We start from the raw sequence: 26,298 nt of genomic DNA on the forward strand, positions 1-26,298 counted from the left end.
TAATTCAAAGGATCATCAAAACAGCTGAGAAGATCACTGGGGTCCCCCTTTCAACTACAGATGACATTCAACAAGAGCGTTGTTTAAATAAGGCTCAAAGAATTATTGAGGACCCCATCCAGCACACAGTAGATGTGACCTTCTACCATCAAAAAGGTGGTTCAGAAGCATCAAAATCAGGACTGCCAAGATGGGAAATAGCTTCTTCCTGCAGGGTGAGAGATTGATGAACAATATCCTGTATCTGAATAAATTATTCCAAATACTTAAATCTATTTATTTAAAACTGTACCTTTATGTATATACATGATTATTATGTGCTGTGTACTGTGTGTGCACCATGTTCTGGGAAACACAGTTTCATCTGGTTGTATATGTACAGTTAGATGATAATAAACTTGAACTTTTATTTCCTTTTTCATACTGTCCAGGGATCACAACATGAAACTGCAATTTACTTGTACATCTTTCAAAGTGGAGTATAGCACTCACTGCTTTTGATCTTTCCCTTCAACTCTGGGAAAAACCAAATGTACATCTCTACTTAATACACAAGATAATCTTGGCCTTCTACTTAGCTGCATTTTATCTTTTTCCCCACTTCTCCTCTGCCCTCTCCACCTTAGGACTTCTGCATTGCTCCAATGAAGTTTACTGTTAAGGACTGTTTCTGACTGGGTATATGACACCTCAACCCCAAACTGAAAAATGTCACCTGATCAGCCATTCCAGCCTTGCATCTCTCATTTGCAGCAGTTTTGTTTTCTCTCCCTTTCTTCTTCTGGTAGTTTCTGATTTCAATCGTCAAACTTTACATCCTTTGACAGATATACTTTTGGTTTTTCACTTTTCTTTCTTATCTTCAACTACGACTGCACCACCAACTTGTGTCACTCTCCCCCTCTTGGTCTCTACCCTTTCAATTGTCACATCACTTACTCTATTCACCCACTCTCTAAATCATCCAACTTAAAACTTGTTTAATTTTTCACTTTTCCCAGATGAAATACTATTTCAATTATCTGAAAGGTTAACGTACTTTTTTGACAGATGCTAAATAGCCTGGCAGAAACATAGAAAATAGGTGTACAAAGTGGCCATTCAGCCTTTTGAGCCAGCTCCACCATTCAATATGATATGGCTAAATAAAATTTCAGTACCTTATTCCTGCTTTCTCTCCATACCCTTGAACACTTTTGTCAGTGGGACCATATCCAACTCCATTTTTAATATAGCTAATGAATGGGCCTGAATAAAAGAAACAGGAATAGGAGTAGGCCATCTTGCCTGTTGAGCCTGCTCCATCTTCCTGCCTTTTCCCCCAAAACCCTTAATTCCCTTACCATGCAAATATTTTTTTTAAATCTGACTTCAATATAGTTAATGAAGTAGCCACTTCTGCTTCCATGGGCAGAGAATTCCAGAGATTCATGACTCTCTGGGAAAAGCAGTTCATCCTCATCCCTGAACTAAGTCTACCACATGAACCTTCAGGCTGTTTCCTCATTCAACTTTCTGTAGTAGGGAGTTCCACAAGTTTGCAACTGAAAGAAAAACTTTCTCTTCATCCCAGTCCTAAATGGCTCTCCCCTGATGTTGAGACTGTGGCCCCCTTGTTCTGGACATCCCAACATTGAGAACATTCTTCCTGCATCTAACCTGTCTTGTCAGAATTTTACATTTTTCAATGAGATCCCCTCTCATTCTTCTAAATTCAAAGCAGCATAATCCTTGTCTATGCAGTCTCTCTTCATACATCCATCCTGCCATCCCAGGAATCAGTCTGGTAAACTTTCAGTGCATCCTCTCAAGAACAAGAATGGCCCTTACCAGATTAGGAGACACAAGGGCAATACTGAAGGCGTAGCCCTGTAACAACAGTAGTAAGATCTCTCTGCTTCTACATTCACAACCTCTATCAATAAAGGCTATTTACTTTCTTCATAACATGCAGTGCCTACATTCTAATCTACAATGATAATAAGTTAAGTACCATACATAATCAAACAATGTACACATGCACCAAGTCTTACTTGTCTGCAGCCTCGTACTTGTAAATAAAAAAAAGGATAATACACATATTGAATCACATCAAAAGAGACAATACACAAGATAGATAATAAATATTCACAGTCATTTTAGTGCAAATGAGAGTTTGAGAAGGTTCAAGAGTTTGTTTGAAAGAAAAGGTGAAACAAAGTGTTTCTACATTATTTTAGTGAAAAGTACACAAAGAACTATCTAGTTTTAAAAATCTAAAGATTAAGTTTAACATTGTTTTTGAATTTCAATCCTGACCTTTGAAATTACCCTCGGTGTTTTGAGTTTACTTGAATCACATTTTGAATCGAGAGTGAAACATGAAAGTCTGCCCAGAAAGGTAATTGTGGTAAAAACAAACATGCTGAAGGAACTCAGTCAGTCTCACAGCATCCATAAGAGGTAACGTTTTGGGCCTGAGCTCTTCCTCAAGGAATGAGGGGAAAAAAAGAGACAGATCTCTCATACCTTGAGGAAGAGCTCAGGTCCAAAATGTCAATTATATGTATATCTTTATCTCCTATGGATGCTTTTAGACCAGCTGAGTTCCTCCGGCATCTGTTTTAACCCATTATCCACCTGCATTGCTGCATTTAGTACAATATCTTGATTTTAATATAGAATTGGCATGATCCACAAGCCAGATCACTCTGGTGACCAAGGCAAAATGCTTTTGAAATAGTGAAGTTCTTTGAGGTTCAGTGACTGTTGCATTACAGCAACTGCAGCAGCTAACTGCACACCACAAGCTCCCTTAAACAGTAAGTTGCTATGGTTCATTTATGTGGTTCTGATTAAAGGATACCTGGAATAACACTTCTGTTCCCCTCCCAAAGATTTTACACCAAAGTTATCATCTCTCCTGAAAAATAGGACCTCAAATTGCGCAATAACACCTCACTATTGCATGTTTCGGAGTCCTGGAGAGGTACTTCAGCTCAGAGTTCAGGCGACTCGCCGCACCACGGCTGGCACATTTGCAATGATCCCTTCAGGGTTCCCAACCGGAAAGATAAAGCTGCGAGGCGTATTGAACGGCAAGCGGTAGTAAATGGAAGCAGAGGTCGCTGGGGGGGGGGGTGCCGTTATGGAATTGGTTGTAAGGTAGCGGGACTATCGTTGACCGCCTCGTCTGATGGGATGCTTGTTGTCTAGTAGTGGTGTCAGTGCCCGCCGCACTGGAACGGGGGGGGGGGGGGGGGGGCGGCGGGGAGTGTGGTTAAAGATAATGTCTGGTTACGAGACACGGGGTGGGGTGTGCTTGAGGGGATGCCTGGATAGCGGCAGGCATGTTGCAGGGGGCGTCCAATTGTTAGACAGCGGCGTAGGGGTTCTAGTTGTCAAAGTAACGGGATCTCAGTGCCCTCGGCGCTGGAGAGGGTTGTTGCCAGGAAGTATGGATATCAATATTCGCCAAGATGGAGAAAGAGGGTCTTGTCACTAGGTAATGGGAGTACCGGTGCCCGCCAACTTTGAAGGAAGAGGGTCTGATTGCCAGACAGCGGGGTGCTGGTGCCCATTCCAATGGGATCCCAACGGCAGCCGCGGGCCGGCCGCCAACTCCAAGACTGCTCTAAATCCCACTTCAAAGACTCCCCTCCCCTACCAAATACATATCTGACTGATTTAAAACTCCTTCCTCAAATAAACAGCCCTCCCTCTCCCAACGCCTACTGAGGAAACGATCCGCTGTCAACTCACCAACAACAAAAAACAACCTGCTTGCAAACTCCCAGCCCTGCACAGCGCCATATTGCCACGGTGGTCTGCCTGCGCACGCGCACTCCGTCCGTGTCAGGTAAGGAGGGGGGTGGAGCGTTGTCGTGGACGCAATGCCCGTCGGGTGTTGCAGTCATATGGTGCCATTTCCACAGTGCCTGGGAACTACGAATCCCGACAGCGATGTAAGAGCGCATGCGCATTTTCTATCACTGGGTCAAGCCAAGGATGCCGGGTGGCTGGATTGGAGTTTAGGGAGAAAGGGGGAGCAGATTTCAAAGATGTTAATAAACAGTCAAATATATCGACTGTTAAGCAAGATTAAGCACGAAAATAATTATATTAGTTAATATAATCCTATTGAACTATTATTTCTGTGCGGAATCTAGTCATTGTGCATTTATGTGAAGCGCTATTTGAAACAGATTATCCTTTCTCAGTTCGTGTTTACATTTTCCCCTATTAGTGGTGCTGGCTGCCCTGGGGAATATAATTTCGGCGAGAGAGCCGTCACTTTGCAGATTAGTGTGTGTGGATAGTGTTGGCTGGAATGACTCAAATTCTTAAGTGTAGCAGGGATTAAAGTGAAGCAGAAAACATTTATTTTTTTCAAAATAAATGAGGCATCCATTTTTAATGGTAAGTAGAATGATTTTTGTTTTTTTGCAAACCCGTTTTATATATTTTTTTAAACTTTTCTAAAAGTTTTAGAAAGTTTCAATGTAAGTCTTTTAGCAGTGCTCTTCAAACTGCATCACAAAAATAACGTGGAAGTTTTCGACAGGTAGCAGCGTGCATTTTGTTTACATTCATACGAGATGGGAATATCTTTCGGAAAGGAAGGTATATGTATCTTGTACATTTATGCTTCTGTTATTGAAATGGCGAAGTTTTTGTGGTTAAACTCTGTTAAAATAGTACCTGGCGTTTGTCAACGCGTGTTTGTGGATGTCATTTTTTTTTATTTTAAAAAACTTTTATTTTAGAGCCAGTCTCGGTCGTGCTGTGTGGTTCAGGAGTGTTGTGACTGAGTCGGTGCAGAATTGTCGGATCCAGTCGTTTGGAGTTGGTTAGCGTAATTGTCAAATTCTCCACACACATAACCTATTGCCAGTTGTAAAATATGCTGGGAAAGGTTGGAGTGAAGTCTTTTTAAGTGCCGATTGAAATAATACGACAGATAATTAAAAAGCATGAATAGAAGGTAAAACCATTTCTCTTGCAACTGATGAACAGTTTGCGCTGTTCCTGCTTGTGATGTAGTCGAAAAACCCAAGTTTTTGTTTAATTATGCAGGATTTTTTCATTAAAAACAGTCAGTGAATTGGAGTTGCATGTTTAATTGTCGTGCTTCATAAGGCTAGGGTGATATTGGAGCTGTGATTTGATTGTGTAATGGGGGTCGACTGCCAATTGTCTTGATCGAGTGAGCGGATTTGATGCTTTGCCGCCGACCTGCTGAAAGTTCCTCGTTGGGAGACCGCTCATGCTGTCTGAGGCTGGGTTCTGTGTAATCCGCTGTGATTGTTAGTGTCACGTTTCGCTGGACGATCGTGCGTGGGGGGGCATTTGCATGGACGGGGAGATTTAAACAACCAAAGACAAATTTAACACCGTCCACCTTTTTTTTTGCTCTCATTGGGAAGTCTAGACACAATGAAAACTTTAGTCCACAATTATTTTTTTTAAAAGCGGTGTTCCAGGTATTTTTTTTAACATGCGGATGGAGGTATCAAGATTCTGGTGTCTGTTCGGGAATCGCTTGTTTTGTAAACGGAAAGGGGAGGTGATGTGTGGACGAATCTAATCTACCTGTGTACTTTGCACACTCTGCAATTTAAAAAAAACCCGACGGTCGAGCCATTACTGCTATAACAAATCTTGTGCAATAATTTAAAATAAGTATTGCACAAGTCATAATTGATAGGGGTCAACGTGGAGCTAACAATGCATCCTTGTCATTCTTCCGTTGAGTGGTAGATGTCTGCTTGTGTAGGGGTGGTGGGATAGATCAATTCCTTTTGCTTCTGCCTTGTTTCCCCCCACGGCTCGTTGTTCGCGTCCTCTTTTCTCGGAATCCGCATGCCGCAAACTGCAGGAGTTCGGTTCTGCTGAAGAAATGCAACCACGATGATGTGGTCCCATTTGTTCGACTCACGGGAACGTTAACCATCTCGGTGCATCCTCGATCTGGAGGTTCTCCTGACCCTTCGGTGATTTTGTTTTCGGGTTCTTTTGCACGTCGAGAAAGCCCCCCCCACCCCCCCCCCGGCGCACCAAGGTGACTCTTAGCACAACTCGCCAGCTTGCATTGAGGGTCCGTAGCTTTCGTTGCCGAATTCCGAAGCCCCGTCGTGCATTGGACGCTTGCGGGGAATTAGAACATAAAGTATCAGTTTGAACCCGAGCTCCCGCTGTCTGTGCCTGGAGTCTGTGGATTCCAGGTAACCGAACACAGGCGAACACCTCGGCGGAGACCTGAGGAAGCCAGTGCACTTCACACGAAACATTGAACGCATTGGCGATGGTCTCAAAGATCCAGTTCAGACGACAGGGAATCCTCAATACCGTCATCATCTAACTGATTCATAAGGAATTTGTGAAAATATTTGGGAGTTGCTGAAGCCGATGCAAGAGGGAAATGAAGGGGATGGAATCTCTCAAACAGTAGACATTGGGGCAATATGCTGAATGGTCTCTTTCTGTGATCGCCGATCATTGTTGGAGATCTTGGGCTGACCATCACTTGGGCTGCAACTGTCTAGAGTACTGGTGAGGCAGCATCTGGAATACTGGTCTCCTTGCTTGAGGAAGGATGCCCTGTGCAAAGGAGGTTCATCAGGTTGATTCCAGAGATGAGGGGATGATGAGAGAGTGAGTCATCTGGGACTGCACTTGTTGGCATTTAGAATGAGAGGGGATCTTCTAGAAACATAAAATTATGAATTAAAATGTTGTTCCCATTGATGTGGGAGACTAGAACTAGGGGACAGAGCCTTCAGATCCAGGGTAGTAGATTTAAGGCAGAGATGAGGAGGAACTGCTTTTCCCAGAGAGGTGAATCTGTGGAATTAATTGCCTACTGAAGCAGAGGAGTAAGTATCATCAGTAAATATATTTAAGATCAGCTAGGATCGATTTTGACATAGAACGGGAATTGAGTGATCTCATTGAATGGTGGGACTGCCTTGAAGGGCCAGATGGCTGACTCCTGCTCCTATTCTTGTGTTTGTAATTCTTCAAGATGGAAAGTCCATGATCTATACAAGGCTGATGCTTTGGAGGTAATCAAGGGATACAGTGATCTCACAGAAAAGTAGAATGTCTCCTACAATGCAATTGAAGGAGATGAGGGCGACTGTGTCATCTGATAAAGGATTTTCAGCTTGAATCATTGATAGTCTATCGTTTTCCATGGATATTGATGAGTTCTTTCAGCATTTTGTCTATTGCTCTGCTTTTCCAGCCTCGGAAGGTTTTTTTTTTGGCTTCCAGTTATGTTGGCTGTGTGGGCTTGTCTTTCCCATGTTCTTTGATTTGTCACAATATCCACAATGACAACAAAAAAAAAGAATTGCTCTTGGGGATCTGGATTTTGTGGGGGGTGGGAAAAATGTCTTGTGTCAACAATTTGAGCATGTTTCTCCTTTTAATTGCAATTGCAATGAATTGGTCAGTACAGTAAAGCAACTGGTATCTGGAATTCAAGCAACTGGCAGCCTCAAGCAACCGGCAAAAAAAAAAAATTCAGAAAATAAATATGGATTCTGGAGACTACTTAATTGAATCATTTAATGACACCATCATTCGTCTGGGTACATTTGTGTTGTTGGTGTTTCTGACTGGTTATAAATTATAATTATCAAGCTAGATCTTGTTCTGACCTTCACATTCTGACTTTTGTTTAGTTATGTTGAAACTCGTTTTGTGCAAGTAAGAGAATCAATGGTGTTCTCCAGAGATATATCATCTGGAGTTGACCTCATTATGAATTGAACTGAATTTCTAAGTGTCTCACTTGCATTTTGAGTTATATCCTCATACACACATTTATCATAGATTTTCACCTGAATTGCTTCAAAGTGTCAAGCACAGACCATCATAAATAACTCCAGTCTATCAAACATCAGAGTAAAAATACCTATCTCCTGCCTTCAGTGCAGACCTGAGCTGTGAAGTCGAAGATTCAAATCAGCCTGGTATCTCTTTTCCTCTGCATTTCATTCTCCTATTATAGCTGTAGATCATTGGGTAACACTTTCATCTCCAAGCAAGACTGTAGTAGATTCAAAACTGCAATTTGTGGAATTACACAAATTTGGTCTGGCTCTTGTCGTGCACTGCTGAGGGAGCCCCACATTGTCTAAGGTACAACTTTAGAGGAGGAATTTGAATGATGCCCCATCTGCTCTTTCAGGTGGACAGGGGTTGAATGAGCAGAGCACAGAGGGGTATGGAATTGGTTCAGGAAAGTCTGATTCGAATAGATGGGAATGATGGCTAATACAATGTGGTGTCTGAAGGGCTGCTTTTTGTGATGTCATAAAGTATCTCCTGGCTGCTGCTATTTCACAGAAGGGAAAGCATGGCCTTACCTCTTTGAAAAAGGCTGTTGATCAAAATTAATTCCTCACCAACATTTTAGGAATGCCAGATTTATTGATGTTTATTGCCATATGTATTGAGAGTTATTTTTTTTAAACTTTGCTTTTGTGTGCTATCCAGGCCAGATGACCCACACTGAAGTTAAGCAGATAGTGCCATAATAAAATAAGTGCAGGGTATAGAGAAAAGTACAGTTTAAAGGGCATCATCTTTTGCCAATGAGGTGTATGATTCCAGTAGGATAAAAAATGTCCTTGAATCTGCATGCTTGTGTTCTCAAGCACATATATCTTTAAATTTTTTTTAAAAATATGGAATGCTTCACGAATTTGCGTTCATCCTTGCACAGGGGCCATGCTAATCTTCTCTGTGTCGTTCCAATTTTAGTATATGTGCTGCCGAAGCGAGCACTCAAGTACATATATCTTGTGTGTGATGGTTGGTGGGGGGGGGGAAGAAAAGCGAGTGGGAATGGGTTCTTTAATGAGTTAGCTGCCCTGAGACAGCAGGAGGTATATAGTCAATGGAGGGGAGGTTGGTTTGCATGACAGCCTGAGCTTTATAAGCATTGTGGGATCTTTTGTAATTTGGCTGCTGCATTACAGGCTCAAGTAAGGTGTTCTACAAATATAAGAACACAAGAAAATGAGAGCAGGAGTGAGGTAGTGCACCCTTCACCCACTCCCTCAAACCTATTCCTCTAATCATGACAGATCTGCCCTGGATCTCAATTCCTGTTCCTTGCCAGTTCTCCACAGCCCTCAATTACCCAAAGTCTCCCTTTTATCCATAGTCTTGTTGAATTGCATAGAAATGTATGAAAGAAAATCTTGCCTTCTTAAGGGAAAGAATGGGGAACACAGATTTTTCAGCTTTGGCTTTCAAATCACTTGAGTTAACATTTCTTTTGAAGAAGTAGCAACAGTAGTGGAGAGCATTAATGCTGGAAGCTTAATTGATTTTGCTTGTGCACTTATTAAACTTTTCCATTCGGATGTACTGTTGAAAGTTTCCACTAAATCACAGTCACATATTTGTATTGATGAAAGTGCAGAGACAAAAATAATTAACATTTTACAACCAAAACTTAATCTTTCTTTAAAGAGAGCTGTCTACTATTGGACCATGTCTCAAATGACCTAGTTTTATTTTCGTTCTAACAATGATATGATTACATTTTTATTATACCACAAGGACTCTTATTTTTCTTGTATAGTAATGTTACAGCTTGCACATCTCATTGTACACCACAAAACTTTCTTCTATTTCTTTAAAGCTGTGCTGTTTTATTTTTTCTTCTAATTTGTAAACTTTGTGGCAGCCGACATCATTCAAAGCTGCCAAATTTTGAGCAGCTTCATTGGGCGAGAGCTTTGTTGAGCACCTTAGCTCTGTCCGCTGCAATACCCAGGACCCCCTAGTGTCCAACTATTTCAATTCCGTACACCCTTCCCCTACTGACCACTGCCAAAATGAGGCCACCTGCAAATTGGAGGAACAACACCTAATATTCTGTCTGGGCACTCTCCAACCTGATGGCATTAACATAGCCCTCTGTGTGAGTGTGTGTGTGTGCATCCTACTATGTCTCTTCCACCTCCTTCCCTCTCAAATTAGAGAGCTATCTCACCTGCCCCACATCACTTCTTTCTTTTTCTGCCCTCTCACCCATAACCGCCTGTGCTCCTGCCCCTTCTCTCTCTTTCTCCCCCCCCCCCCCCAACCCTTTTATTCAGGTGTCCGCCTGCTTTTTGCTTGTACCTTGATGACAGGATCGGGCTTAAAAAGTTGGTTATATATCTTTGCTTCCTATGAACACTGCATGACTTGCTGAGCTTCTCCAGCACTTCTGTGTATTAAACTACAACTGCAATCTCTGCAGACTTTCTTGTTTAACTTATGGCCACTATCTGTATTGTTAAATCATTGTGAACAGCAGCTGGATTAGTGGAAAGGAGCCAGAATAGCAAAGCACTCTTGGGGGAGGGGAGATGGTGCTTGCTGAGCGGTGCCATCAGTAATTAGTTGCATGTTTTAAAGCCCGGTTGTATGGGCATGCCTGGTACATTCTGGGCAAACTGATTGCTGACAGACTGATAAACAGAAAGCTGCCTTTCAAGATCGGAGTGTCACTTCCATTGCCGTGTCAATCAGTCATAACACCTTCTGATTTAATCTCTCACAGCTGGTAGGCTGTGCATTCCGCTGGCAAGGTCCAAAGCTTTGGAATTTGCTTCCTTAACCCTTCCTCTCCTCCAATAAATAAGTTTTTCGTCGCATGTCTTCATGTATCCTAACCTTTCTAGCACCAAGACGATCAACAGTGATTTTTGTCAGTTATGGGGATGTGTGTGTCATTTTCTTTGCAGCAAAAGCGAGTGAGAGGAGGTTTTAACTAAGCTGCATTAAAATGAGAGGGTGTTGCAGGTCAAGCAGGAAGATTTCTCTTGGGAGAAAGGTGAGTAATCAGGAGGCAAAGATTAAAGTTTGATGTATTTCAAAAAGCAGAATCTGAATCAGAATTTATTGTTATGAGCATGTCACAAAATTTGTTGTTTTGCGGCAGCATCACAGTGCAAACATTTATATAAATCACCTGACCAAATAAATTTAAAAAGTGCAAGAAAATGTCAAAGTAAGGCAGTGTCTTTGGTTAATTGATTTTTCAGGAATCTGATGGCAGTGGGGGAAAAGCTGTCCTTGTGCCTCTTGCACCTTTTTACCGATGGTAGCAGAGTGAAGAGGGCATGGCCTGGATGGTGGGGGTTCTTGAGGATAGAGTCTGCTTTCTGTCGATTTCCTCGATGCAGTGGTCTGATGTCTTTGATATTGCAGGCCGAGATAACAAGTCTCTGGAGTCTTTTCCTGTCCTGAGCATTGGTACCTCCATACTAGACAGTGATGTAACCAGCCAGAATGCTCTCCACTGTACACCTTTAGAAGTTTTTGAGAGTCTTCTAAATCTCCTCAAACTCCATAAAGTATAGCCACTGGCGAGTCTCCTTTATGATTGCATCGACGTGGAACAGAAAATGCTTGAAACACTCAGCAAAACCAGCAGCACCTGTGGAAATTCAGGTGCATGTCTGCTTTTTACTTGTACCTTGAAGAAGGGCTTGGGCCAGAAATGTTGGTTATCTATCTTGTAGGAACTGCTAAATTCGTATTGTGCAAGTGGAGGATTCACGTCATTTGATTCAGCAAACAACCATTCTGTTTTCAACCGTATTAAAAGTCCCAGCATGCCCCTGGACTGCACAATTTTCTCCTTTGCTACAAGTGACTATGACATTATTGGCTGTTTGCACACTTGAGCATTGTCACCAGCTTGGGCATGCGGCTGTGACAGCCTCATCCCTCCAGCCTCTCAAGTCCTGCGATGTGGCGACTGTTTAGATTTGTCCAGCCACATATCAGTTTGATGGGTTGATAGTCCAGCCTGATTTGGTCTGGCACTTAAATGATGGCATTGGTTGATCGGCACCTTCGCTGGTTTAGTGCGTGTTGTAGTCCGCTGGATCCTGATGAATGCTGGTTTTAAATAGTCAACAGATGCAGTATCAGCCTTTCCTTCCTGATGGATTATGAAGCTTGTGGGATGGTGTTGGATGATTTGGTAAGTGCCATCATATTCTTGCTGAAGTGGAAGGTGAACTGCGTTGTGTCAAACCACGATGTGTGCAGCATAATAAGTTGCTGGCACATAAGCTTGCTGACTTCCTCCAGCATTTGTTTTGTCTGTGGAAAGAGAAATAGACTTGATGTTTAAGCTTGAGTACTCTTCATGAGAACTGGGTTTCCAATGAGGAGTCTTCAACCTCACACATGAACTCTGTATCCTTTTCCATTGCTGTTGTATTGAGTTTGCTGTTTCTATTTTGATAGCAGATTTCCAGCATTTAGCAGTTAGCAGAACACTGTTACAGCACCAGCGACCAGGGTTTGAATCCAGTGCTCTCTGTAAGGAGTTTGTACTTTCTCTCTGTGTCTGCATTGGTTTTCTCTGTGTGCTCCGGTTTCCTCCCACTCTTCAAAGAAAAACATACTGGGGTTGCCTGTCATTTGCCTGTAATTGAGCGGCACGGGTTTGTGGTCCAAAAGGGCCTGTTAGCGTGATGCATGTCTAAATTTAAAAAGTTTAAATTCCAAAGATTTGAGTGGCAAGAATGGACGAGAATTAAAGGGGAGAAAAAAAAAGATCTCCTCCACTAGTGGGAAGGGTGGCGGTGGCCAAAATTCCCACTGTTTTTTTTAAATAAAACTGGAAATCCTGAGCAAGAGTTGACTATCTGGCTCATTGAGCCTGCTCTGCCATTTAATAAGAAATGGTTGATCTGGTCCTGGTCTCTTCCACTTACCGGCCTATTCCCCATAACCCTTTATTCTTCAATAATCTATCTGTGTCTTAAATGCATACAATGACGCATCCTCTATTGCTTCCTTGGGCAGAGAATTGTACAGATTTGCTGCTCTTTGGGAGAAGCAGTACCTCATCTGTCTTGAACCTTGATGCCACGTGCTCTTGTTCTAGTCTCACCTACCAGCGAAAACAACCTCTCTGCTTCAGTCTTATCTGTTTCTTTCATAATTTTGTGTGCCTCCACAAGAGGATTGCACTCTTTGAAGCACCACCCCCCCCCCAAAATCCTTCTAAACTCGAATGAGTATATTTAAAAAAATCTTGATATACAGCCCTATGCCGCCCAATTATACCCAATTTATCTACACCGCCATATGTTTTGAACAATGAGAGAAAGCTGGAGTACCTGGCAGAAACCGCCTGCAGACACAGGGAGAGCATACAAACTCCTTGCAGACAGCACGGGAATTGCATCGCACTCCGGTCCTGATTACTGGAGCTGTAACAGCATTGTGCTAACCGTACTGTCCGGGCTAGTAGCCAAAAATGTTTTTATCGGCGGGTGGAGGGGAGAGGTGGGGAAATGTGTAATAAATAGTAAATCTGTTGTTGTCTGGTGTGGATCCAATACTCTGTGACCTCCTCCTCGGCCTAAAACTTCATTAGTTTATATAAGTGGCTCACTGTCAGATTTGTTTGATCGTGCATCTCAAATTGCTTCAGTTAGTCTGCCACATTAAAAGGGTGGTATGAAAAAATACTCCTGCTGAATTTTTGCTGATTTAAAGTGACTTCAATGTCATCAGAAAAGATTGCCTTTACAATGAAAAGTGACACTGTGAGTGTTGGTTGTAACAGGAAAAGTGGCATTAATGTATGGCGGAGTTTTTTTTTTCTCTGTCTTCCTCCCTTCAGTATCTCAATTTGAGGATATTGGGAATAATTTGCTTTCCAACTGTTCCCATTAGTGTTGAATATTCTTGATTAACATTGATAAGAACAGTCTCCAGCAGGAGGCATCCATAGTTGAAGGAATAAGAATAAGCTGGTCAGGTCACAGCTGTTCCATATCTTAACTCCATCCTTGCTGTCTCAATTTTCTTCTTGGATAGAAATCTAATCTCTGTTTCAAAACCTCCATTGACCATCCGCTCCAAAACTCTCTTCGGAAGGAGTTTCAGATTTCTGTCTTTTGTATGAAGTGTAGGCATTCCAAAGATGTTGGCAAGACCAGCATTTATTGTTCATCCTTCTGAAGTGCCAGTTGATGAAGTAGTCAAAGACTATGTAGTCAAACAGTAATGATGGCTTTTATTAACAGAAACTAATGGTACAATAATGAAAGACAATGGGTGCATACAGTTATACCCAAGGGGAGTGTCTTTACCGGTAGAGATAACGCACAGCCAATGTTAGTAAGGCAAAGCTAACCGAAGGGAAGACTGACAGCTCAGCAGAAATTCACCATACCTTCATTACCCATTAACTAAGAAATGGAACTTGCACACTATCGAGTTGAATGTAGCCTGGATAAAGGCGGGCAGATTCCTTTCCCTTAAAGCAGTAGTTCTCAACCTTTTTCCACTTGCATATCACCTCAAGTAATCTCTTACTATGCCTTAGGGGCTCTATGGTTAGTAAGAGATTGCTTAAGGTGGTATGTGAGTCGGGATGGGGGGGGGGGGGAGCTTGAGAACCACTTCCTGAAAGACGTATGTAATCGTGTATGCTTAGCTATGACCTCGGACTATCTGATCACTATTTTGACTCCAGGTTAGTTTAATTGTCCAAATTTGACTACCCTAGTGGAATTAAAATGTATCTCTGGGTCGATGGTCCATAATTGATTGGCTGAAGGGATACCAGGAAAGGTATTGAAACTGAGATGCAAGAGGGTGCCAAGGGCTCTGAAGGCTTTCTGATCGTGTCAGAGGTTTGGATCTGTAGTTTGGGTTGCCAATGGTTTGAACTGAAATCAGTGCAACTGTGGGAGGTGCTGGAAGTGATTCTATGGACACTGTAACTCTGAATGGACTCTTTTTGCTTCAAAGAGGTGCTGGGAAATTTCTGGTGATGGCAAATCTCTGCCTTACAGCAGACTAATTGCAATTTTGTGTAATATTGCATCTGTTTAATTACATGACAATAAAAGAATCATATCTCTGGATGTGTTCAATAACTCAGTCATTCATCCTGACATCAGTTTTCACTTGGCCAGGTTTAACTTTAAACTTGTACCTCCTTGTTGTCTATCCCTGCTTCTTTTCATCAGAACAAATGCATTCCCTTCACCTATTCTGTTGAGGCTCACATATGTGGGTGAAAGAAACTGCCCTTTATAATTTGGAAGAGGGGAAATGCCTGGACTTTATACTCCTCCTTTGATCCCCATTCCAGGGAGACTGAGGGAAATTATTCACATATTGCTTCATAGAGACCTGTAAACATATTTGGTAATCAGTTTCCTTCCTGCTGTTGTCAAACTCCTGAATGAAGCACTCTGCACTTTTGCACTCTGAAGTTTTTCTTATACCATGTACTGTATAAGATGTAAGCTCACAAAGCAACCTTTATCACTGCAGTTTTGATACATGTAACAATGACTTGAACGTAATTTTGTACTTAACTGCCAAACAGATGCGGTACATCTTTTGTCACCTGATATAGAGTAGTCCGTGAAGTACAACACTGGAATGGGTCCTTCAGTCCACTGACGCTGTGCTGACCCATTGACACCAATCCCATTAGTACCCATTTTATTCTCTCCATGTTCCCACCATCTCTCCCCATATTCCATTACTCACTAGGAGCATTTGGCAGGAGTCATGTAACCAATACTATATTTTAAAAATAAATAAAAATAGATTTAGACATACAGCACAGTAGCAGGTCATTTCAGCCCAAGAGTCCATATTGCCCAATTTCAGCTACATCCCGGTATGTTTTGAACAGTAGGGGGAGTCTGAAGCACCCGGGGGGGACCCCACATGGGGAGAACATACAAGCTCCTTATAGAGCAAGATTCAATCTTCAGTCCTATCGCTGGTGCTGTAAAGGTGTTGCACTAACTGCTACACCAACCATGCTGCCCCAAAAAAGTCTTTGGGGTGTGAGAAGAAACTGGAGCAGGCGGAGACTCTGCTTACATGGTTTGCAGCTTGGTTAGCACAACACCATTGCAGTGCCAGCATCCCAGGTCCGAATCTGATGCTGTCTGTGAGGAGTTTGTATGCTCTCCCAGTGTCTGTGTGGGTTTTTTCCTGGTGCTCTGGTTTCCTTCCACTCTTCAAAAATGTATGAGGTTTCTATTTGGTCGGTGTGGGCTGGAAGGGCCTGTTGCTGCACTGCAACTCTACTTTTAAAATGTTTCGGGCAGAATGTGCAAACTCCATGCAGACAGTATCACAGGTCATGATTGAACCCAGATGAGTCAGTGACTCCACTACCTGTGTTAAAAGTCCTTAAAACTAAGTGATATATGCTGAAACCTGAGGTCTGGCATCTGGGATCCAGTTATGGAACCTAAATGAGTTTTAATTTGTAATGAAAGTAGGCAGTGTCTTGGATATAGTTGTGGTTTTATACCAGCCCAGAGACACGAGCATGGCAATTAATCTTGACATTCAATTACAGTTATGAATGAGTGAGAATGACTGAGATATAAAAGTGTGGCCCTATTTGCTCCTAAGATGGATGTAAAAATAGGGTGAGACGCCATTTTGAAGAAGAGGAGTTGGAGTTGTATTCAAGGTTATTTTTTTTTTAAATGTGATATGACATGAAATTTCATTTAGACTACAATAAGGTAGATGAACATTCATTACCAGCAGAAATTGCCAGTGCCCCTTACTGCCAGAGAAAAAGTAAGACTTTTACCTGCCAGAGTCACTGAATGTTCATGGCTTTGCCTGTAGCCACACAGCCTTCAGTCCAAACCATCAGCAACCTGAGCTCCAGATGCACACCTCTGACAGGATCAGGAAACCTCCAGCACCTTCCCACATCTCTGTTCCCATACCTGCTACTGCTCCAGCCAGTCTCCAGCAGTCTGCAGTCTGGTGTGAGTCCTTTGACCACAGTCAATATTTCTCCCTCAAAAGATGATATAATAAAGATTTGAATTGGTCAATGTCATTTTCCTACTTTGAACCTAGTCTCCTCAGTCCCATTTCCTACCTCGTCTCATCAACCTGCACCCAGACCATACCTCTCCCATGCAAGTACCTATCCTAATTTTTCTTAAATGCTGAAATAAAGCCTGCTGGTAGCTCATCCGTACTCTCACCACCCTTTCAGTGATGTTCACCCTAATCTTCCCCTTTAAATATTTCACCTTTCACTCTTAAACCATGTCCTCTATTTCTTGTCTCACTCCATCCTCAGTAGAAAAAACCTGCTTGGATTTATCTGATTTACATCCCTCATAATTTTGTGCACAAACCAGTTGCTTTCTTGTACCTTTTGAAATAATTTGATTATTTATTGTTGAGTGTTCTGCAATACAGTGACAATTTCTGTTTTGTGTGCCATCCAGGCCAGTCCACCCATACATTACAGCAGGTAGTGCAACAATAAATGTGCAGAGTGTAGTGTTACAATCAGTCAGAGTACAGGACAAGGTATTTTTAAAAAAAACAATTGGAGTTCTGGAGTTCAGGGTACAGAGAGAGGCACAATTTCAATGGGATAATCTTTTACCAATGGGGACCCATTTTAAGAGCCTGATAACAGCAGGAAAGAAATTGTCTTTGAATCTAGGTTAGTGTTTTCAAGTTCTTGGTATCTTCTGCCTGACAGAAGTGGTGGGTGGGGGAGAGAAGATAGTGTGACTGGTGTGGGATGTCCACTAAAATGGCCACTGAAATAAGTGATGAAGATGAAAGGCTTTAATCAGATAAATATAATATTAAGCTTAGTTCCATGTGGCAAAGAAAGCAGACCTTTGGCTCTCAATGACTACACTGATCAAGGATCCCTTTTTTTTTTAAACACACACTAATCCCATTTTATCCCCCCCACCACATTCCACTACTCACCTACACATTAGGAGCCAATTAACCTTCCAACGTACTTCCGGGAAGCCAGAGGAAACTGGACCTCCTTTGAGGGCATGAAACGTCGTCTCGTGGAAAACCTGCACTTCAGAGGTCAACCCAGGTCATTGGAGCTGTAAAGCAGCAGCTCCACTGGTGTCCACTCTTATTAATGCACCACCTCATTCGTGAATGACAAAATGAGACCCTGGACAAACTGAAATTTAATGGCAGAAGGATGATGGGTGTGGGGTTTTTGCTCTTAACTCAAAACTTTGTCTACCTCTTTGTACCTCTCTGTCATCCCAAAAGGCACCCAGTTAATGTTGATCTGGATTGGGAATGGTGTGCTGTCAATATAACTATTGGCTGTTAATGAGTTTTAATTTAACCATTAATTTGAGAATGTGGACTGCAAGGGCAGAATTGAGCACAGGAAATATAAAAGTGATAAGGGGAGTGGGCGGAGGGGATGTATCATTGGGGCAAGCAGCTCATGGGATTGAGGGGCTTCTTGGCAGGATACCAACACATTGGCAGCACCTTGCCAACCAATAATTTGAGAACGAAGGCACTTGCACCCTGATCTGGCCGCACTCATTATTTGTCCAGCTCTTCACTGATTTATTTCCGTTCTCTGATTATTTATTTTTTTTGACTCTTGTGTCTTTTGGTGAATTGAAACAAATGGATGTAATGAACAGCCACGTCAAGCAGCAAACTGGAAGGACAACTAGATGGTGTACTTTGATTAAATTTCTGCTCCACTCGTTGGCGAAAGAATTTATTTATTTATTTTTGTCTGGGGAATGGGGGGTGGGGGAAGCCTGTCTGACGATAAGATGTAGGAGCAGAATTAGACCATTTGGACCATCAAGACTGCTCTGCCATTTGAATAGTGTCTGATTCTCCTGCCTTCTCGTAACCTTTCACTCTTATTGCTCAAGAGCCTATCAATTTCTGGTTTAAAAATACCTAAGGAATTCCTGATGATCAAAGTCTCTCTGCAGCTTCTCAAATTGGAGACCAAGGAAGATGGTGTTGATTTTCTTCCTTCAGTCTTGACATTTGCATTTACAGAGGTTCATACAGTAGTTATCCACCTTTTGAACTGTCACTGAGTGGCCTGCCCTTTGAGTGACATTGTTGCCAGCAAGTAGGGGAAAAACAATAATGTTCTCTATTATCCATCCAGCTGGGGAAGAGGGCTAGGAATGTAAAATTCCACAAAGAAAGGAACTGTGGGATGGACTGTGGACCAACTTGATGCCCAATTCATTGTGAACAGGAGTGGTTTCTAACGTGGTGTCCCTGCCCACAGAATAAAATGCTCCCTCTTCAGATTCTCAAGACACTAACTATGCGTCACACTAGGACAGAATTTTTGCTTCTCTCGATTCCTTTATTTAAATACATCAATGTTTTGAACACTTGGGCAACTCTGCATGTTGCTTAACACGTGTGCCTTGCTTGGGATTTTGTGTGGCTTAATATTTCATTTTAGTTTTTCCTCTTCTTCGAATGTACGTTAAAAATTTCCTTTTCAATTTTGAATTTGCCGTGGTTCAATGAGGTTAAATTGAGGTTTTAGTGTGTAGGTGAAATGCAAACTGCACTGTATGAATTAGTTTGTATAAATGTAGTTCTGTTCTAGCAAGGGACCTGTGTGATATTATCCAATTGGGTTTCCATTGCATTTGTTGGCTGTGATTAGAGATGGTGAGCCTTTCAAAGTAGAATTCTCACAAATATTGGTAGGATGATGATTAGATTGATTGACTTAACATTAAAATGTTGATCTGAAAATCAGTTTGTCATAAATTATACTTTCAGATAGGTGTCTCATTCTATGAGGCAAATTGACCATGTAGTACTCTACATGGTCTTCATTGTGCAAGTATCAATTATTTCTGATGTCTGTCCTCCAGCAATAGGATGTTTAGGTCTGGGCTGGTTAAGATGTTGGGGTGGTGAAATGGTTTGGGAATTTGGGAAGAAAGGGAGGGGATCTGAGGATTTTTTTTCCTGCATATAATGGTTAGAACCTGGAATCTGTCAACAAGGTGCTGGAGGCATGCTCTCTCACAAAGAGGGTCTAGCTTAACATTGATAGAAGGCTGTGCTGAATGCTGGAATTGGCACAATGTCATTATAGCACCAGCAACCTGGGTAAAAATCCAGTGCTCTCTGTAAGTAGTTTGTATCTTCTACCTGTGTCTGCATGGGTTTCCTCTGGGTGCTTAGGTTTCCTCCCACCCTAACAACGTACAGGTCTTGTAGATTATTTGGCGTATTTACGAGGCACAGGCTTGTGGGTCGAAAGGACCTGTTACCAAGCTGCATGTCTCAATTTAAATAATAAAATGATATAGACAAGCATCTGATGGCTGGGATAAACACAATGTTTCTGTACTGAAATGGTTGTATATCTTTGAGTCAGACTCTGGGTGAAGAAAGGTCAACACTTTTTCCACAAATGATGCCTGACCTGCTGAGCACTTCTAGCACTTTTAAATCTCATCCATTAAGAGACCCACCCCCTTTAAGAGACTAACTTTCCAATCGTGTCGATGAAACTCTAGGGAATAATGTACTAACGTGTTTAACCTTTCCCTATAACTCAGTTCCTAAAGTCTAGGCAACATCCTTAGAAATAAAAACACAATGCTGGGGAAACTCATTGGGTAAAAACGGTTACATTGTTTAACAAAGATAAAGATACATAACCGATCTTTTGGACTTGAGCTCTACGTACTTGATGGATAGCAGCTTTTCCTGAACCTGGCGGTGCAAATCTTGTAGTACCTATGCCTCTTTCCAGATGATAGCAGCGAGAAAGGCATATGTGCTGAGTGAAATGGATCCTTGATAATTGCTGGTGCTGCTTCTTCAACAGCAGCACTCCCAGTAGATGTTACCGATGATAGAATACTGCCTGCGATGACCTGAGATGTGTCCATCACCTTTTGCAGGGCTTTACTCTCAGGGCTATTGGTGTTCCCAGGGTTGGAGAAGATGGAATGTATTCTGCCCAGATTTCAGTGATTAGTGGCGTTCTGCAGGAATCCATTCTGGATCTGCGTGATTTGCTGGGGGTGGTGGTGGTTGAGGCTGGTTCAATAGGGACATTTAAAAGACTCTTGGATAGGCACGTGGAACAGCTTTTTCCCTTGGGCAGTGAGCTTGCTGAATGACCAAAGGAACTGCTCACACTGACCTTCCAAGACTATCATTCGTACAAAATAAATTTTAGATAGATAGAGAGAGAACTTGTCTTGCATCTATATTGTTTTTGTCTGTATGTGTATGATGTCTTGCTATGTGTCTGCATGTTTTGCACTGAGGACCGGAGAATGCTGTTTCGTTGGGTTGTACTTGTACAATCGGATGGCAATAAACTTGACTTGGTGGCAAGAAAATAGAAGGCTATGGGTGTGAGGTAGGGACGGATTTGATGTACATGGATCGGCACAACGTTGAAGGCTGAAGACCCTGTACTGTGCTGTCATGTTCTATGTAATCTAAAATTCCATTAAGAATTGTCAGTCTTAAAAAGAGCTGTCTTTGCAGAATTGCACATCATGAGTGCAATAAATGCAAGCCTTTTTTTGTGCAGTGCTCTTTGTGAATGATCCTATTGTGCCTACACAGGTTCATGAGTTTAAATCCTAGTCTCAGCTCCACAGGGATCTAAATCTGCAAAGCAAAACCAAATGCAGCACTTCAAAAAGTGGTGATGCTCAAAATGATAATAAATTTATAAAAACTTGCTTCATAAATGTGGAGAATTTCACATCACTACAGCAATTGCAATCTATCACCAATGCTATTTCACAGACCATATATTAGCAGAGTTTGATGTAAACCTTTTATACAGGCTGTGTTTTAAAGGCATTTGTGGGAGAAAAATGGCAGTTTTCTGTAAAGGTAGCGCTGCTGCTGTATCCAAATGTCCAAATGTCAATGGCTCCATATGAGCTCCAAATGGCTGGTTAAAAAGAGCCAATGTTTTTTTTCATTAAAATAAAATCCTGCAACCCCAGAGACTATAGAAGGTGGTGACCAAAGTGGTGGACCAGCGATGGGCTCAGTGGATGAAGGACTCGAAAAGGCTGGGGGTGACTTGTGGTCGGGGGATCTGTGCAGGCTGCTGGAACCAGGGGGTATTGGAACTGGGATTCAAGAGGGTGCCAAGGGTAAGAAGGGCTTCTGAAGGGCCTTGGGTGCTGAAAGTTTCCTGATCGTATTGGAGATTTCGATTTAGAGCTCTGGTTGCCAAAGGATTGAACAGGGGTCTGTGTGGCTGCAGAGGTTGCAGGAATGCTCGAGGTGAATCCATGGACAATTAGTGATTCTGAAGGTCTCTCTTTCCTTTCTCTGACTGAAAGGGGTGCCAGGCAATACTAATAGTGACTCTTTGTCTGCCTTGTGGCAGGCAGAAAATTTCATGTAATATTGCATTTTCTGTGTTATTGCATGGCAAAAAGTAACCTCGAAATGCACCAAGCGAGGCCTTTGATTGTGATTCATAGAGCAAAACTCTTGGGTTTTCTTTTGCAGATTTGGGTCAGATCTATTTAAGTCTGTGAGTTCCGTATCCAGCTCGTATAGGAATGTGGCACTTCCAGTTTCAGGGGTTTGGTGCTGCTGAATGGGCGGAAGATGGGAGAATTGTCATCCTTTGACCCTCTGGGTAAACTTTAGCCAGAGAAGATGTGCTCTCTGAGGATTGGGACCTTGGGGCTCCTTTGGCAGAAATTAGACACGCTTGTCCTGATGGAGACCTCCATTGCACCCGACTGTCATGTGCTGTCTGAGTGCATGCAGTTCAGGGAAGCCTGCTAACCACATCCACCCTTCGTGGCTCCTTTGGACTGGAGGGATCATAGGAGGTTTTTCCTTCCAAAATATGGAATTTGGGTAATCTCCCAAAACAAGCAGCAAACTGTGAGATGTGGCTCCTGTTTGCAGCAGAGGTTAGGAAAGGTGCGAAGGCAATGAAGCAAGGAGAGGCCATGACTTCCATGAGCAACACAATTGAGGTGTGGATGTGATTTCAGGAGTTCAAGGGACTGTACTAACCTTAGATAGGTGGTATTTAGAGATGAAGTCTTGTTTAATTATGGAAAAAATATCTTTTTCAATTCAAAATGAGATGTCTTTTTATAAGCTGAAGTGGACTCCATTTGTTAAGTACATGCAATTAAGTTTGATTTAAATATGTTTTATGTGTGATATTTTAGATTTGATAGCTTTTTTTATTAATATTTTTACTTGTTATTTTTTTTGTTTGAGTGTTTTTTTTATATATAATATTACTAACTTTATTAATTCTTCACTCTTTATTTGGGTGAAGGGTGTTTTTTTTAAATATATATAGTTTTTTTTTTAGTGGCCATATATATGGGGGGGGTTAGACTGACTTAAGTTAGGTTATTAATGCTGTGTTGTAATAAGTACTTTATTTCTATTTTTCTTTAAATGTAATTTCTTTGTTTTATTCATGTGATTAAAATCTTTAAATAAAGTTTCCAAAAAAAAAGAGTTCAAGGGACTTGGAAGAAGTGGAGTGAAACTGAGAGATGGTAATGTTTCTGAGATAACTGCCAATTTGTGTGTAAACAAGAATCCATAGGTGTTTTGTGGTGTTTCTCAGATCAGTGGGCTTCAAATTCTCTCTGAAGATGTCTTTTACATTTTACTGTCATGGTGATGTCATTTGAGAGAATTTTACATGGAAAAAGGTGCAAGGTGAAATGAATACCTTGCTAAAATGTAAGCGGTTGAATTTCTGAATGGACACTCAATCTAAACTATTGCAGTTGGTGTACTCAAGATAGCTTCCTCATTAGTGGGACCAAATGCTGAATGGATGACTGCTTCAACATGAATTCTCAAGATCTACTTTCAGGCCAATTATCAATTGCGCAGAACTAGCTTTGTGGATTTGTATGAAGGATGGACCGCTGATGTTAAGGGGAAAGAACATTGAGTAAATGGGGAGACTGCCCGCTGCTTTTGTTTGAAATGGGTCTATTCATCATCTCACCCCACTTAAACTATAGCCTTCTGGTTGCCTCATTACTGGAAGGATGTAGAAGTTCTGGAGAGGGAGCAGGATAGGAACATTTAAAATGGGCACATAGATGCAAGATCAATAGAAGGCCATGGGTGTGTTGGAGAGAAAAATGTGATTGTTGTGGAGTAGGTTTCCAGAGATCAGTACAACATCGTGGGCTGAAGGACCTGAACAGTACTGTGATATTCCATAGAAATGTAGAGGATGTTTAAGGACATCCCTTTGATTCAAAATAATCTTATATTTACTAAAGATTATCAATTTTGCATATTTGGTTTCAAAATGGTATCAAAGCTGTAAAGGATTGCCTTGAACAAAGCCAGTTGATGTCATATTAAGAAATAAGTGTGGAATTTCACTTCTTTGCTTTTTACAGTTGAGAGGATATTTATGGGAAAAATTAAGTGCAACCAATTACTAAACTGGAGGCCTTTATCAGAAAAGGTTATAACTAAGAAATCTGACTAAAATTTCTGTAATGTACCTCTTACTACAAGTAGGCACCATTAAAAAGGGAGTTCATAAATCAAGACCAAAATGGGAGGTTGATCTGAATATTGTGATAGTTGAGGAAAGATGGACAGAATTTTGGCATGACTGTATGACTATTTATTATAAGTGTTGGATATAGTTTAGTTCCATTTAATTACTACATTAGTTATACTTAACACCTAAAATAAAAACTGCATAAAATGAAATCTGATTTGTCAGATCAATGTATGGGATGTGGTGATGAAACAGGGACATTTTTTTTATATACTCTATTTTTTCAGGTTCTAAAGTTCAAATTTTTTGGGAGGATCTTTGAAATTTTTGGGACAAATTACTGATATTGATTTTTCACAAAATCCAGATTTATTTTACTGGGGGACATTGAAGGATCTAGACCTAAATTAACTCTATTACCTCATCAAATTAAATTTCTTAAAATTGCTTTAGCTGTGGCAAGGCAGTGTATTGCAGTAACCTGGAAATCAGATGTGTATCTAGGAATGGAAAGATGGCATTTGTGGATACGAAGCTGTATTACTTTGGAGAAAATTACCTACAACTTTTTGTGCATATATGGAGCCCATATATGCAAAGGTTAGGATAAATATGTTTAAAAAAAAAAGTGCTCCTGGCAATCTTTATTTTCTTGGATTTTTCTTTTTTTACTGTATTATATTCAATACAGGGGGAGGAAGTAGGGGAGAGGCATTAAAATACCATGTAATCACTGTATTTTAAGTTTAAGTATTGTTTATATAATGTTGGAAAACAAATAAAATATTCAAAAAATATAATTAAAAATGGATGTTTAGGGACTACACGTGTAAGGTCCTAAATAGGTTTGTCCTAATATCTCAGGAAAAAGATGGTGGAGTAAAGCAGTCATGGTTGTCATGGAGTGGTGGAACAATTACTAGAGAGAAGAAAGAATACATAAGGTTAGAAAGCAAAAGTCAGAAAGAGTCTGTTTGAAAGTGCTAGCTATTGACCAAGAATGTGGAGGAGTAGTTATCATCCTTGTTTTTAACCCACAAACCTCAACTTTCTTTCTACTTACCAGTAATAAACCCACTACGTTACTTAGAGTTTCTCCAACTCTTTTGTGTATTGTACTTGACCCCAGCATCAGCAGCTATTCTTGTTTAACTCTACATACTGTTGCTACCAGCAGAATTTGTCTTTACCATGTGCCATTTCCAAAAAACTTACAGACCACGGCCTCTGTAGTTACAATGCTCGTCTGAGAAAGGAACTGCCTGGGCCTTGAGCTCTTTTTCAATGAAGCCCTCTGTTCCTCTGCTTGACCCATTGCTCACATCTGTGGAAGAGTCTGTGATGACCACATTGTCCTCATCAGTCTCCTCAGAGCCCACAGAACTAGAGTGGATGCAATTCAATCTCCATCCCAAGAGAGTACCTGAGAAGACTAATTTTGTGTTATGGAACAGATGCCTGCTACTTGTTGTCTAGCATTGGAGATGCTATCATGTGAGATCTCTGCTGAGGTAAAGAAAGTTTGTCATTTTTAATCCAGAAACAAATCCTTCAGGCCAAATTGTTGTTTTTCTCTCTCTGGTATTTAAGCTCATCTCTTCAATGCTTCATTGTCATTCACCACATCTATACCCTGTTTAAACAGGTTATCATAATTGCATCAACAATGACCTTCTACATCGACATTTCATTATGCTCTGTTCAAATTATTTTGCATGCTTTATTTTTTTGAATAATAAGAACATTTTTTGACAAATTGAGGAATTAAAGATTGTGGCGAACAAGCAAGTAAATGAAACTGAGTTGATAGCCAGATTAGCCATGACCTTATCGAATGTGGGAGTGGGTTAATTGGGCCAGACGGCTGACAATTCCTCTTTCTTTTAAATTTACAACAGGTTAGAAACTGATTCTGGCCATTTAAACCCGTGCTGCCAAAATTAACCTAAAAAAGCCAAACATTTGGAAGGGTGGGA

At 41.3% G+C, this 26,298-nt stretch overlaps 2 protein-coding genes, 1 long non-coding RNA gene and 1 other non-coding gene across 10 annotated transcripts in view; 2 read left to right on the forward strand and 2 right to left on the reverse strand.

Annotated features, from left to right (window-relative positions):
• Positions 1 to 271, forward strand: part of LOC138761886 (uncharacterized) — a 41,152-nt gene extending 40,881 nt beyond the window's left edge. For all 4 annotated transcript variants that reach the window (XR_011356565.1, XR_011356564.1, XR_011356568.1 and 1 more), the window contains one exon: positions 11 to 271. This is a non-coding gene — a long non-coding RNA (uncharacterized lncRNA). The remainder of the gene's footprint in view (positions 1 to 10) is intronic.
• Positions 1 to 3,820, reverse strand: part of pdia5 (protein disulfide isomerase family A, member 5) — a 151,739-nt gene extending 147,919 nt beyond the window's left edge. Inside the window, exon 1 of the mRNA XM_069934790.1 lies at positions 3,742 to 3,820. Within this exon, the coding sequence (XP_069790891.1) occupies positions 3,742 to 3,792 (51 nt within the window). The 5' untranslated portion in view covers positions 3,793 to 3,820. The remainder of the gene's footprint in view (positions 1 to 3,741) is intronic.
• Positions 3,821 to 4,286: 466 nt separating this feature from the next.
• sema5ba (sema domain, seven thrombospondin repeats (type 1 and type 1-like), transmembrane domain (TM) and short cytoplasmic domain, (semaphorin) 5Ba) overlaps positions 4,287 to 26,298 on the forward strand; it is a 395,686-nt gene continuing 373,674 nt past the window's right edge. For all 4 annotated transcript variants that reach the window (XM_069934791.1, XM_069934794.1, XM_069934796.1 and 1 more), the window contains exon 1: positions 4,287 to 4,398. The gene's annotated coding sequence lies outside the window, so the exon portion shown is untranslated. The remainder of the gene's footprint in view (positions 4,399 to 26,298) is intronic.
• Positions 8,670 to 8,775, reverse strand: LOC138762532 (U6 spliceosomal RNA). Its single transcript, XR_011356940.1, has one exon. It is a non-coding gene; the product is annotated as a U6 spliceosomal RNA (small nuclear RNA).

Source organism: Narcine bancroftii, chromosome 4 (assembly GCF_036971445.1).
Source record: "Narcine bancroftii isolate sNarBan1 chromosome 4, sNarBan1.hap1, whole genome shotgun sequence".
Taxonomy (NCBI): Eukaryota; Metazoa; Chordata; class Chondrichthyes; order Torpediniformes; family Narcinidae; genus Narcine; species Narcine bancroftii.